Source organism: Ciconia boyciana, chromosome 4 (assembly GCF_034638445.1).
Source record: "Ciconia boyciana chromosome 4, ASM3463844v1, whole genome shotgun sequence".
In the NCBI taxonomy this organism is placed as follows: domain Eukaryota; kingdom Metazoa; phylum Chordata; class Aves; order Ciconiiformes; family Ciconiidae; genus Ciconia; species Ciconia boyciana.
The window spans coordinates 36,641,153-36,656,724 of NC_132937.1; the positions used below are offsets into that span (position 1 = coordinate 36,641,153).

The following is a 15,572-nucleotide window of genomic DNA, read 5'->3' on the forward strand; positions in this document are numbered from 1 at the left end:
TACTGACACTTGAACAAATATTTTCTCAGTGCCAAATGACAGTGAGATGGACTAGAAGTTCCAAATTGCATGTAGTGGTGCATTACAGCACAACATTATGGCTTGAAATTTTGATCCACGGTTCCATGCAATTCCTTAGCAACATGATTCTACACCAAGACAAAGCATACGTCCGGTTTAGGTGGTTGTGAGCAGGGTCTGCAAACCATCCAGTGGATAAGGAAGGTTCATAGGAAGAGGGAAAATTAACAACCCTGTGGTGGTTCTGGCACTGTGGAGAAGAGATACATCCTTGAGCAACTGTTAGAGTGAAGAGAAACATGAAAAGACATCCAGAGTCTCTCTTGTGTCTTGGCTTCTCTTTTTGGAGAAGAACACATTGGGGAAGTTAACACTCTCCTCTGTCAGAGGATACCATAAATTTTTGTAGCTCCATGGCTGTTCTGTGTAATACCACCTTTCCAATATTTTTCCTGTGAACAGTATTTTAATGATAGTATGTTTTGTAAAGGTGAAGATTTAGTCCAATGTCTAACTTCAGAAGAATCAAAAGCAATTAATGTCTTGGCAAGTGAGTTAAGAGACTGATTCAAGGTACCCCATAGTTGGCAGTATATGGAGAAGGTTTATGACCCTAAAGGTGCATCACGTATAGCAGGAAAAATGAGATAATGCTTTGCAGAATTCAGCAAAAGTGTTCTAGAAATTTTTGACTAGTGCATAGTCTCCTCATAAAATTGATAGTACAGTGGACTCTTTCTGAACAGCATGACTTGTGTGCCCCAGAACCTGGGACTGTGACTTGTAGCAGAAGCTCACTTACCTCATTGTCCTGATGATTAATTTCACTAAGATTTGACTGCTGCAGAAGCACGTTCAGAAGCCTGCGGAAGCAATGACATAATCAGTGTGCTGTACTCCTGACTAAACCTGAAAAATCAACATTTTTTGAGAAACAAAACATGCAATTTCAAGAAAAATCAGTATTAGTGATGGGCACAGGTCAGCATCTTAGGTCTGAGCTTTGTCATACTAGAAAAGCAAATAAGACTTTATGGCTTACTGTTACAACAGAAGTTTAGTGCTGGGAATTAAAAGCAGATCCACTAGGAAGAATTCGTGTGCTGATTGCCAGGCTAGAATCAGAGTGTGTAAATACTATACATGTGTGCAGGTTTCGATAGCTTAGCAATTCTTTGTGATCCTATTTTATAAAGTTTTAAACAAACAGAAATGCTAATGACCAGTTTCTAAAAGGATTTTTCACTCTCCTTAACCCTTGGAGTAATGTGATGTTGTGTACGTGTTTGTGTGTGTGTGTGTGTGTGCACACATACTACATATTTACACACATACAAACCAATGGTATTTTACAAGGCCTTACAGTATGTCTGCTGGAATAGGGCCACTGTTATGGTATAAAATATAGCAATGCATTGGTTCACATTTTATAGAATATCAGACTACAAACACTCCCCTCTGGTGGAGGGAACAGTTACAATAAAATAGTTACATTAAATATTATTCAAGTGCAATAATATTTTTAACACTGCATGGATTTTGCTTTTCTTTTCCTTTTGGTATCCTATGAAGGTGTTCTGAAATCACTATAGGTTTGGCAAAGATGGTTGTGTTTTATAGTAGGATGCTAAGTGTTTGGATCATGTACATGGGTGGACCATGGAAATGAAAAGGACCGTCCTGTAACAGGCTGTAACAAAGCCAAATAGCATAGATCCTAACATGGATGTACAGTTCTTATGATTCTAGCAAAAGGAAAGATACATCCTAAGTGCATCCTAGGATAAGATAATAATGCAAGTCATGGCTCATCTGAAGGTATGAAGGTATGGATTTGCTAGAAACCTTCAAAACATGGACATTTAAAAGACATGCTGTTTTGCAAGGAAATTAAAAGATGATGAAGTGTCAAGGAGGGAACTCTGATAAATGTACAGATAATTCACAGACAAATGTATAAACCATGAATTTATTCCCATGCATAGGAGACTGAATGAAAATCTTTTGCTGCTTTTCATTAGGACAATCTTCAACATCTTCCAATTTCCAGAACTGTGCTCAGGTGTGTATATCAGATCAAGCTGAGAATGTTGCATGACATATTTGTTCTTCTCCCCACCCCCCCCAGTAATAAACAACTAGATAATGTAAATTATTAAAAAAAAAGACATTTACTGTTGCTTAGGGATGATTTGGGCAATTCTGCAGGTGAGAAGCTTATCTGTTGGTAATGCCATCTTCAGGTGCCAGAAGTCCAAATTTAATTTTTTTCAAACTAGAATATCCCTAAAGGGTGAAGACTGGGCAGATCCCAGTGCTTTGCTAGGACTTCAAATCCATTTGCATATGGATACAAATACTTGTAGAAAAGGGGTGTTACAGCTCCTTTTCTGAATCACAACCAATGGCATAATGGAGTCATACTATAGGAATTCTGAAAAGGATGACATTTTAGGATTGCTGAGATTAGTTTGGTAAAAATTTTTAAAAGGGAAGTGACATTTTGTGGTCATTTGGCACATTGACTCAGAATCTCAGAAATTCAGTATCTGAAAACAAGTCTGGGTAAAAATGGATTAGTGAGTAGAAAGAAAGTGAGATAACCATAATATGCTTGTAAAAACCATTTATCACATAGTTTTATAATCTGATACATGGTTCTGTAGTTTAACCTCAGATCTAATCAATGAAACCAGTGTATGTGAAGGAAACCTTATTCTTTGAGTGTAAAACCTCTATCAACGACAAACTTTGGCTCGCTTATATCCTTAGACAACTATGGCACCATAAGTGCTACCACTCAAATATGTAGATATTCAACCAGGCAGCTGAGATTTATTTGATATCTACTCTTAAAGACATAGATCAGGAAGTCCATGGATTCCCCTTCCACCTTTCCTCTTAGGCTCTGTGGAACTGAAGCACATAAACCAATTACCAAATCAATACATAAATTGCCTGATCACTGTCTCTGTCTTTCCATGTGGTCCATGTGCTGCCTCCAGCACATGGGGTTGTAGCAGCGGGCTGCCAGCTTTCAAACTTGGCTGAAAAAGTATTTCATAGCTGGCCACTGCATGTACCCTTTTGGCAATGACATGTCATTCAAGAGAGTGACAATGACCATGATAGAAAAGCCTCCCTCTCAGTGCTCCAGGCATGTCTTCTGGGCATGGGGCAAACCCAGTGAGAAGACAGAGGAAAAGGAATTGAGCAACTGGTAAAATCCTGTGCAGAGCAAAGGTCTGCCCGTATCCATCGAGAACGTGAGAAACATTCAGGGAACCCTGTGTGCTGCTGGTAAAGTAGATTACAGTTCCCTTTCAAGTAGCAGCATGTGCAGTGTTGTACAAATATTGTCTTCTTTCTGTGGAGGCTGTGTTTAATGATAGTGGCCCGTACTTCTGCAGAAACCTCAAACTATTCTCTCCAAATGATGCATGAAAAGCAATGATAATGTGGAAAATGAATAAAGCTGTTAAAAAAGGCTGGAGAGCAAGATCAGCAGAAACACACAGAGGTCTGAGCTGGTCTGACATGGTGCCAGCAGCAAAACCATAGACTCAGTGATTAAGTCACATGAACATTTTGCATGTACTGAATGTTTTACCTGTCTCTAATGTCTTCCTATCCCTCCAGATGTGATTTACTTAGGAGAGTTTTTTGAGCTAATTTATTCAGATGTACAAATCAAAATTTGTTAAGCCTTCCTATTATCACAGGCTGGAGTGAGACAAAGAGGATCTTTCTTAAGACTTCTTGTGAAAAAACTCTGTAGTTGTTACTCCACCTTCAGTAAAAGTAGTTAAAAATGAGCCAGTCCACCAAACCTCAGCTTCCCCTTTACAGTAGGGGCTCTCAGAGAGGTTGTCGTGTGGAAAACTATTCTCGTATTTGCCATGCTACTCAGAGGAGAAGTCCAGAGAAGGAGCTTCTTGTACTGTTTCTTGTGTGGAGGTGGCAGAAAGGTAATTGGTCAGGGGAAACCCAGGGTTTCAACCTGTATTATAATTTTTTTTTCTTCCTGCTGTTGTGATCTTAAAGCAGGCTCCTCACCTTACTTGGCCATATATCTCTGTTACACAAGTGTTGTACAATGCTTTTCCTCCTCTCTACCCCCTTTATGACAACCACTAAACAAAGGAGAAAGTCACAGGCGTAACTGTCACAGCTAACCTTCCTGACTCGGGCTCCCCTTTGGGCTGGGTAGCTCGTGTTGGTGACTACCTGCTGTTGAGATTCAACCAGCAAATGCTGTTGGAGCCTGGGACATACCTCACGTCAGGCTCTGCAGTAGCAGCATGCAGTGGCAACCTCCCGTTTTTGTCGGCTATGTTCTGCTTAGCACCATTTCTGAGCAGGCTGACACAGCCTTCCAGCCAGCCCTAAAAAAGAAATTAGAGCATGTCAAAGAGAAAAGTGAAATGCATCAGGCCAGATCTTTGCGTGGTGGTTCTGGCATATGTGTGTGACGGTAGCTGTTTCTGCCAGCAGAGGAACTGGTCTTTTGTTTCCCCAATAGAGGTCTCTCAGCACTGAGAGCAGTTTCCCTTTGGAGTCTGAGTCTCAGACTAGCTCCATCATTCATTTCTGTGATAAGGTGTTTTCTTTACACTCCATGTTGTTTTTTCTGCAGCTGTGGCAAGTACCGACTGAGTAAACAGTGATTAAAAACTTGCTAATTCCTGTATCACTAGCAAATGCTACACATATTCCTGCATGTGGATTTAATTATGCTAGGTTAAACCAAGAACATGAGCACTTAATCTCATTTCCTTTATCAGATTTTAGCAGGGATGGCAAATCAATAGTAAAAAGCCTTAGAGTGTGGTCTTACAAACGTTGTTGCAGAAGTTCGAATTAGTGACAATGTTAGACTGAAACCAGCACCAAAACAGATGGGATGAATCAGTTCTTGGACTAAAACCTTCTATTGATCACCTCAGCAAAAAAGCAAGTAAACAATCTGGTTGTGACTGCATAAATCTTTCAGTGTATACTTAAGTCCCAGGGAAATCAAGCATGTGTTTAAGTGTTTTGTTCAAACCTTCACAGGCAATTGATAAAGACCATTCCCTCCTGTATCAGCTACACCGGATTGGGAAAAGGTATGGAATGATGGAATCAGAACATCCCTGTTGCAGCTCCTGGTGGAAGTACAAGACCACTGAATTCTGCATGCGATTGTGACTGTGGAGCTCTGCTGAATTCAGTTCTCTGGACAGACATCACAGCCAAATGCTCTCTAGACCTCCGATTATATCCATTACAGAAAGAGAAATGGAAACTTCGAAGCCTGGGTGGTTTAAATCTTTTCCAGTAATTTCTTTTTTTTCCAAAGAATATTTTTTCCCCTCTGGGAAAAGAGGAAGGAAAAAAGGAGCATGACACTAATTATGGGATTTTTAAAAAATATCTGGCAGAGGAAATGTTTATTCTCAAGTAAGCAGGGCATGCTTCTTGCACTGAATGAGACTGCCTGTTTTGCTATTTTTTACACTTATTTTCTGGCTGAATATTGCATAGCTGAGCAGAAGCATTGTTTTTGTCCTGAATTTGCAGGAAGAAACTAGATGCAAAGGATGTGATTTAATTAGGCTGCCATGGTATCTGTTTAAATGAGCTGGTGGTCATCCAGCCATAACGCATACTGTGCAGCATGGATGAACATTCCTTCCTCCTTTCTGTCCAGCTAATAACGGAAGCCCATCGCCAACCCCCTGCCCAACTAACTTGGTCCCCATCCTCTCTCTGAATCCTGAATTCCCTCCAGTGAGGAGCAGAAGACTAAGGAGAAGAGGACCATTGTTGTGTGCTTCAGACAGAGAGCACCACATCTCCCTTCCCAAACTTCTTAATGGGATGTCTGCCCCTACTGTCACTTGCATATGGGTTGATTGGAGGATTGGATTGCTTATGATCTGAGTATCTGCACTGGCACCTGAAGCACCTTGAACTTAAGTTCTTAACCTGGCCGTACAAGGTCCAGCACTATAGTGAAAAAAAGCAATGCCCTAGCTCATGTGGTGTGCAGGAAAACATGCCTGCTGACCACCAGAATTTGAGACAGGAATGCCTTCTCTGGAGCATAAAAATCTGATGCTGACAGTGGGAGGGGAGAAGTTAATCTGCATATTAAGAAGAAGAGGGGACTTTCCAGTGCACAGAAGCAAGCAGTTTTCTTGACCCCACACAGAGGACCCTGGATCTAGTGAGATCGCCGTACCATGCACTGACTTTACAACCCGAAAGAGAAAGGACACTCTGACAGGAGTCCTGATCTTTTCCTAATAATCATTGATTCCAGCTTTGTAAAGTTTACAATTTCACTCTTGTCTAAACCCAAATGTTTTGTACTTTTTTTCTTTCTGTAGTATAAACAGAAATCTTATTTGGTCTGCACATTTATTCCCTTCACTCCATCTATCTTTCCATCCTTCTCCCCCAAGTCTTGGTACCAGATAAGTTGCCAGAGATAAACTGGTACGTCCACAAGCATCTTGAGTATTAATATTGGCTCCCATCTTCAAGAGAAGCTTCACTGTATCAACCTGGCGTCCTGAAACAGCATGCATCAAAGGTGTGCAACCTGGGGAAGAAAGTCAAATGTTCTTTTACAATTTTTATTTTGTCAAAGCCATAAGATAGAGATATTTTCTTATGTGCTAATGTTAGCACTGGCAAATTAATAAATCCTTTCTCTGACAACTGTGCAACGGTTGTACTCAGCTTTTTGCAGGCAGGAAATAACTGCTGTGCCAGTTACTGACCACTGATTTTTAAAAAGAGCATGACCTCATTAGCAAAAGCCTTGCCTCATTAACTCTGCTTCTGGAGGGAAAGGTGTTTTTCTGTTCACAAGCTCCCAGTATGGACTGTTGGCTTTGTACACCATTTTGGAGGCTGATATTCTTCAGAGTGACTAGTAGCCAGATGGTGCTTGGCTAATTTTCTCAAACCCCAGCTTTATTCTGTCTCTATGTATTAAAAAGATTTATGAAATCAAGCCCTGTCCCATGCAAAGGTGTATGTGTGTGAGTTGATGCTTTATGTAGACAATAACTTATTTTAAAGACTGGATTTGCTCTAGAATATTTTCTTTTCTGTTGTCATGAGAACTTACTTTATATTCTGCAAACAATTTATGTGCTGGAAAAAACCTGAAATCTACATTCAAGCCTAATACTCAAGAAGTATTATGATATCTTTAATTGCTTCCTCTTCCTTCCATTCTGTTAACTGCTGAATAACAGCAAGAGATTTTCCTGCAGAATCTGACAAAGCAATTTAAAGCAACTAAGCTGGGAATAAACATTAATATTAGAGACTATAGACTACTAGAAACTTCAGACACAACTGAAGAATAATTATTCTTACTGGATTCAATGAGACTGTTGAGCAAATGGGCACTACTCAACCTGAGGTTATGCAGAATCTGCCGTATGTGCAGGATATAAGCCATATATTTTGTCTTGCAACACTGATCTTCAGTTACATTTGTATGTACAACCTAGTAAACAAATTTATTCTGGAGCTGGAATACTTCCGTTTGCTGATCAGCCTATCTCCACCCATTGCCCTTCATACCTAGTCCCTCTCCCATTAAAGATCTGGACTGAGAGCATTTTAGCTTGATTAAGCATTTTCCCTACTGACCAATAGATGTTTTAAAGGTAAGTTAGGATGTCTGCTTTAAAGTGTAGGAAAAATTGGTAACTTGGTAAAAGCTGGTAAAGATTAGAATAGACAGCGTTCATATGGACCTTTTAAAAGAAACTGCAATAAAAAAATACTTCTAAACAAATGAAGTTTTCCTTGAGAGAAGCTTCCAGAGATCTGTGGCTCTAATTGGGAAATAGGTGCATATGAAACCCAGCCAATGGACAGCACTTTGTAATAACATTAAATAGTAACCTGAACACAAAATGAAAAGGAGCACAGTCTCACAGCTCACAGATAAAACAGATTATTTAGATCATTGCACATTGTACAACCAAGCCTTTGGAAAAAAATTACAGGACAAAATCATTCAAACTGTGTCTATACACATACTTTTTAAATGCAAAAGACTGTAACCCTCTACTCTAGAGATGTGCAGAAAGTATAGCATTTGGCTTTGATAAAAAATATTATTTTTCCTTCCCTGAAATGACAACAATTTCTCAACATCTCCCTAAAGAAGATAAAATAGATTCATGATAAAGTACTGTCTGATTGTAGCAAAACAACTTATTTGTATCCATATAAAAAATCTTACAATTACAGGGGGAAAGAAGTATCCAAACTGAGCATTTCCAGTGGATGTTCCAAAGAATAACTCAAATTTCCCATATTCTGCTACTAAATATAATTTGCTGAACACAAAAATCAGGATAAAAATTGGAAAATTTAATTGCAAGCTGAATCAACTAATCCCCTGGGAACAAGCTCAGCCTTCATTTACCCTCGCCGTCACAGCACTCCAAGATGGAAGGATCTTCTCGAATCACTGCAGTTAGTGTGTTCACATCACCATTAGCTGCTGCTTGGTAAACCACAGTCAAGTCAATCTCTTCTGCTGCATCACCTGCAGGGGAGGAGTACATCCGTGAGTAAGCGGAGAGCAAGTACAAATGATTAACAGTGAAAATAATGACACTTATTTCACTGAGTTTTTATGACTATATAACTCGAGGTGGGACAAAGTGTATCTAAACAGCACTGGGTGGGTTTTGTTAGTAATCTGAAACTTGTTTTTCATCATAACTTCTTCCAAAACCTGTCAGGTGTCGGCACTGAGAGGACATAAGAAAACTTCTGGAAAGTTTCCACCCCTTATAAGAAATCATACAAACATTAATGTAACATGACTTGAGAAACAACTAAGTAATAACTGAACTAGCTCATAATATTGCTGGCTACATTTTTATGAGATAGGATGAAATCAGGACACAGGTGTTTTCAGTTTCAGTGTTAACCTTGCACCAGTCAGAAGACCTAGGCTTTTCACTTCCTTTCCCTGTGGTGTCCAGGGGAATTCTCTTCTCAGGAGAGTGAACTTCTGGCAGCAATGGTTTGTGTTAATAATTCCTGCAAAAAGGAAAGGTGGACTATTGCTTGGAACCCAGGAGACGTTTATTTTGTTTGGCAGTTACAGTATGAGGTATAATTTAAAGCAGATGCCTTGCAGGACCTGTTCCTGAACACTCCTCAGATTTTTGTTTCGAGAGAAATTAATGTGATGATTCTCTCTTTGCTTCTTTGCTTGTAACTTCCTTCCAGACTGGTCATCCAATGCTCCACATGCTTACACCTCCTTTGGCTTCAAGTGCACTATTAACCTGTCAACTCTAGGAGTCAAGAGAGTTGATTTTTTGGTGCAGGGTCAAATCTGATGTAATGGTAAAACGCTCTAGATGTGTATTGTTGGTCAGCCACAGTCTCATGTTTAATTTTAAAAAGAGTTTCTGATCTCTGTTAACTCAAAAAGAAGTACACCTGCAGTGAGCTGTGCTGTTCACTGTGGCTGAGGGTCAGAGCTACAGAGCATAACATTTGTCCAGCTACTGCACTACCTTGTTAGAAGGAGAAAGTAAAACTGACGTCTAAATCACACTAGAGAGTTGATCAAAGGAAAGACAGATTAAGTGACTGGTGACTTGTCCTTACTGTCGTGTCTTCTGGAGACAGCACAACTATGTAAGCTGTGCAGAAAAAAGGGAGATGGTTTAAAGAAAATTTAAGAAGTTAGTAAAAAGTCTTTTTCATAATCAAATAATACATTATTATTAACACATTGATACAAATTATATTTTAAACATCGTCATATATATATATATATTTGAGTCATAAAAGATCCTTAAAGATAATTTTAAGTATTAGCCACGCCATTCATGTTGTGATCAGACGCTGTCACAGCTGAACCCGCATGAACTCCATGCTGGGGTTGGCAGCCCAGCGTAATTCCCCGCATGTGACCTTGTCTCCCCAGAATGCAGTCATCACTCTCGACTTCAAAACTTGGCTGCCGTGGAAACGCAATCAGCTCTGAGTCTGGGAAAGGTTAGTCTGTCAAAGCTGGAGCTCTGGTTGTGGGCTTGGGAAAACTAGAAAGCTGATGTTAAATCTCCCTTCACCAGTGCACAGATTCCCTCTCCATCACTACTCAACTGAATAGGATTTAATTTCCTTTTGTTCTTCTAGCTGGTCTTTTAAATTACACATTTGATAAAATTTGTAAATTAAAAATGGTAACTTTATTGCTATTCTATTGGGAATCTATTGCTGAGGGAACTGTTCATTTGGCTCAGAAGTTTTGACCTGTGTGCTTGGGAGGTCAGGAGACACTAAGAGTCATTGCCTCTGGAGAGTGACTAGTATATGAAAAAAGAAGTGACTTTACCACAGGGCCTGTTAATCAGATTTCCTTATCATGCCAGATCTGCAGACTGCTCTCACAATCGGTAAACTCAGCAAAGACATGTTAACAGCAAGCTCAGGTATGAGCTGGTCCCTTACTCAAAGAGGGGTGTAGTATGGGCTGGGGGGAAGGCAAGGAGACAAGGCAGAGGTTCATCGCTTGTGTTGCTCCTCTTGGCCAGTCTCTGGAGGCACACAGGAGGTGCCAGCACGAGCACTGACACAGCTCCTCTCACAGCTGCATGTGGTGGTTATGATATGGGAATGGTACAGAGAAGATGCTGCTGGCATTGGGAAAGAAACCATTAGATGTACTGAGACAGACAGTGGATCAAAGGGCCCCTCACCTTTTATGCATTACACATGTAAATTTTGTAGTTTTTGCTGTTTAGCCCTGTAAGTGCTGTTGAATTTTCCTGCTGTGAGTCAGGAGCAAAGTAATCCAGCCACAATCCATCTCCCGAGCAGAGCAGTTTCTTACCCGGAGGGTAGGATGGCCGTAAGATGAGGACATGGATGCACACCTGCATTTGAGTCCGTGAGTCCCTCTGCCCTTTTTCATCTAACTAAAACCAAAGCACCTTCTCCCCTGTGCCTTTGCTTGTACTGGGCTGAATCTGCTTTCCCCAGAGCAATTATCCTCCTGTATGAGGAGAGGAAGCAAAACTCTGAATGAATGGATGGATGGATGGATGAATGAACGAAGATGTTGACCCCATGCCTGCTCTCGCAGAACACGGGCTCCACTCCTGTTAAGAGATGGTGGCATGAAGCCACATCCAAGATTCACACCTCCCCACCCATGAGTCCTAGCTGTCAGAGCAAGGAGAGGCAGGTGGACCACACTGTCACCCTGCTGGTGAGGGAGACTGGTCCAGGAGGAGTTGATGAGCGCCAATATTGTGCATCTGACATAAAGTAGGCTGACACTAATTCCATTTTTGTAGGGTGACACAATTTCAAGTGGGGTGTCTTTAACATGACCTGTTGGGTGGCTTTGGGTGCTGGGCAAGGAGGAAGACAGATGCATGGTCTTCTGATGCTTCACATGACAGGGAGCAGGAAATGCCAGGAGGTCTTGAATGTCATTTATGTTGGGGGCACTTGGCTCCAGGTAACACAACATCTCCCAATTCATCTTCCTCCAGCTCACCCTGTCAAGGAATGAGGGGGCATGAGCACAAAACTTGTAGGCCATTTCTTTTTGCTGGGTGGAAGAGGAATGGTTTGGAGAGTGGGCACTTTGCAGAAGGTGACAGAGAGGTACTGAGCGCTTGTGTCCCCCTCTGTGAGGTTACCCTGCTGGGGAGCTTGGCTGCGGCTGGGACACCAGCACCACACAGAATGAAGGGGTTGTGAACAGCCAAATGCCTGATCCTCCATCTTCAAACGCGTTAGTGTTACTTCATTTATTGTCTTGCACTTCTGTAAATGCCAGTGAGTACTGGTGCCATTTCAGACACATTTTATTTTGGAAAATTGCTGTGCTACTGGTGAAAGGAAGCTGTCAGCCAGCTTCAGGAAGGCAGAAGGTCCAACTGAGAGCCAGTGCATAGAGCAAGGGTAGGGAGAAACCGCAGGCTGGCACAACAGTGGCATAGAAAGGTCTGGAAGAATCTTAGTGAGCAAAGACCCAATGACATACAGGGTTGTGGCATCTTCTTTTGTAGCTAAAATCCTCAGAAAGAATCAAAGTTAAAAGCCAATCTATCTGAAATAAGGTGCAGTGTTTTATTTCTTTAACACAAAGTAATTGTCTTTTGGTCAGAAAAGGGGGTATATAAAGAAAAATGCATGATGATCACAGGATTTAGAGCAATGAAATTACACTGCTTGTGACATTAATTCTCCTCTGACTCTCCTATGAAGAATGCACGTTTTACATGATTTGCAATGTCGGCTGATATGTTGTCTTACAAAGTGCACATTAGATGTACATAAGTGCATGCTTTCTTCTGCATTGGATTTTTAAGGTCTAAATAAATTTGCTGCAGCTTAGTGTACGTGGTCTTGACAATGACTGATTTAGACCTTGCTAAAACGCTAAGTTTTGAAAACTGAAGGCTGGATAACAGGATAATTTATGTTCATTGTGAAGAAGAAATATTGATGTATATAATTTCCTCTCTTTCCTATAAACCCTCTTGCCTCCACCAGTAGCCAAATGCCTTACGTGATTTCCCACAGCTTGTCAGCAGGACACAATACTAGGCAGTTTATTTGATATCAGCATGTCAGTGTCAAGGGTCAGTGGGAGGTGGATACGTGCAGTTTTTGCAAATTGTAACTCCCTCTCTAATGTTATGGATTTATTGATTGCTTAACAAAGTAATAATCCCTGTGTGTGCCTGGCTGTGAATGTACCAGTCCAGGCCTTTGCCTAGCTTCTCTGTTCAAACGGTAAACATCTGAAGCCAGGTACAGCACACGTTTAAATGACACCAAGCAGTATTAGGAGGGGAGGGGTTTCTGATGTTGCCTGGCTTCTTTAAGTCCCACATCGTGACTGCTGTTACTATTGATAAGTGTTACAAGATATTAATGAGCAGTACCATAGGAAGTGTTGCAAAGACACAGTATGATTTTCAAGCCGGGAGTGCTATTTTTTTTATCTGGAGCTAGGGTACTTTTCTGATGTGTGTGGAGGAGAAAAGGTTTGTAGAGAGGGCCGGATTATTTTATTGGACCAACAGATATTGATCTGGTGTGTTTGAAAGCTAGTCTGTATTCATCTATTGTTATAAATTGCTCCAATGAAAGATATTCCCCTTCTTGCTAAAATTTATGCCTCATAATTAATCAGTAATGTGCCAAGACATTAACATGCTATTTAGATAAAATCCACCGTACAATGTAAATTTTGAATAGAGCTTTCTTTGCATGACAACCAATGGGTTCACTGTCCCATTACTGTCTGCTCCTGCTCCCCATCTGCCTCCCATGCAGCTAGCAGGGAAGGCAAACAGTAAGTCACCCACCATCTAATGAGCCAGCATCCCTGCAGTGGTGGTGGAGGGGAGGTGGTGAATTTATCTGGAGGGGACCCTGTTGCTGGGGAGGTGCTGTGAGTGGAGTGTGACATGGGGCTGGAGATGATGCTGGACAGGAATAAGGATGGGTCAGTGAGGAGAGTGACCTGGCAGGAGCAGGGGCTGCAGATTAGGAGCAAGGGGAGGTACAGGCAGATGTTGCCTCCCAATTCTCTCACTTCTATCCAGATAAGGTGGTTTGGGTCCGTGGCCTCCTGCATTGCTGTCTGCCCCCTTATCCATCTGGAGACTTGACTCCTCCTTCCCCAGCTCTGGTCATATTCCAGCCTTATTCCCAGCACCACTTCCATCGGCTCCCTGGCAGCCATCCCCATGGCACTGAGTGTGCAGGGTTTCCCCTCTCCCTCCCCAGGGTGAGCACTGCTGCGTCGGTGTGTGGCACAGATCATACTCATAGTTCCTGCAGAAGAAGAGCTTGAGAATGGCTGTTTGGAGCTGCAGAAGCTCAGTCAGCCCCACCCCTCTGTCCTGTTGGGGAAAATGCTCCTTATGTCATTTGCCCATGACCTAGGAGCACCTGTCTCTATTCCTGCAGCACAGATCCCCCTTCTCCCATTGCACTTCCTTGCCTCCTTTATCCTTGCTGGTAATATTTTTTCTCTTGTCACTCAGTTTTGCTTCATGGCTTCCCACTCTTCCCCATCTACTCAGGGTGGGGTCCTGGCTGGGCTGGTGTAGACCAGTACTCTCAAGGCTTGCTTCGTGCTTTGGGCGTTACTGTGGCTGAAAGGCAGCTGTAAGTCTGCTGCTTTACATGGAGTGTATTTACTTTGGGTTCACCAAAGACGCGTAGGCAAGCACAAAAGTACAACCTGTGGGACCCGGCCGCCCAAAAGGCACCGCAGCATCTGTCTTCCTCCTGCCCTTCGTCTTTTTTCTACAGTCAGCACCTTCGTTGTGGGGCCAGCACGGCCATGTCAGCTTGGACACTTTGCAGGTGTGCACTGGAAACTGTGGCCACTGCACACAAATTATTTGGCAAGCTGACTTAAAGAGACATTTGTTGCAATACGGATAATCAAACAATGACAGCTTCCTACTTTGGGAACATAAAAGGAATGCCACTACATTCCTTACGGTGGATTAAGCCGTAAAACATAAAAGCTTGTATTGGCAAATAAAGACATGAAATTCAACCATTTAACTTAAAAACAGACAAAAAAGAGACATTTGTATTTCCATAGCAACCTTACCACGTAGAAAATCTTCATGTTGGGGCTTTTAAAGATACCTTAAATTCACAATTATGGAAATACATACCTATACAGCTAAGATTTGCTGAAGCAAAATTGATCACTTGTCAGCATCTAGTCCTTTTAATGTATACAAACTAGCAGACTTATGAAAATCAGCTTTTCTTAAATTTTCACTCCATTATAAACTGCTCTGTTTGCTAGTATTGCAATTGTTTTTACATATATATGCATGAGGACCAATATATAATATAAACAATAAATATATACATACATATCTCAATGCTAAGTGTAAGAGCAATCAGATGCTGTTGCTATTCTGCTGAAAAAAATATTTTTAAAAGTCACTGTAGCAATAAGCTGAAATATCCATGTCTAAAACTGATGGAAGAAAGTCCTTTATGTGTAACCAAAATAAATCTCTATGAGCCTGATGTTTTCCAAAAATTCTTGTTATTCATTCTGCCAAGTAATCTTAGTACATTTGCTTGGGAGGCATGGGAGGACCGGAGGATTTTGAAATTAGTAGCAGGTGACTTACCTTTGTGCTGATCAAACACTGATGAGGAACTGAAATCCATTGTGGTCTATCTCATTATTTACAACCAGACCAGACAAATGCCATCTCCAGGGTTTTCAGGGAAGAATCCCATATATTACAGTAAACAATGCAACGATAGCTGTCGCGTCTTCTTGTCAGAGAATTACGCTCGCTTTACGGCTGCAGGTTGTTGTCAAGGCGAGGACATTATCACTAGCCCGATGGGAATGGTGTATTCTATTTGTTGTGGACCCTCTTGAAATGACATCCCTGGAAGCTTAGCTGAGCTTCTGAAAACCGCCTCAGCCTCAGCGAGGGAAACGGCCTGCGAGCAGCTCGGAGAGATGCTGCGGCTCACCCAGCCTCAGC

General features: G+C 41.5%; 1 protein-coding gene across 1 annotated transcript in view; it reads right to left on the bottom strand.

The window, feature by feature from the left end:
- ANKRD55 (ankyrin repeat domain 55) overlaps positions 1–15,243 on the bottom strand; it is a 49,663-nt gene extending 34,420 nt beyond the window's left edge. Inside the window, exons 1-5 of the mRNA XM_072861003.1 lie at positions 15,204–15,243; positions 8,465–8,587; positions 6,480–6,610; positions 4,297–4,406; positions 824–884 (exon numbers count right to left, since the gene is read on the bottom strand). Coding sequence (XP_072717104.1) covers positions 824–884; positions 4,297–4,406; positions 6,480–6,610; positions 8,465–8,587; positions 15,204–15,243 — 465 coding nt within the window. The remainder of the gene's footprint in view (positions 1–823; positions 885–4,296; positions 4,407–6,479; positions 6,611–8,464; positions 8,588–15,203) is intronic.
- Positions 15,244–15,572: the final 329 nt, after the last annotated feature.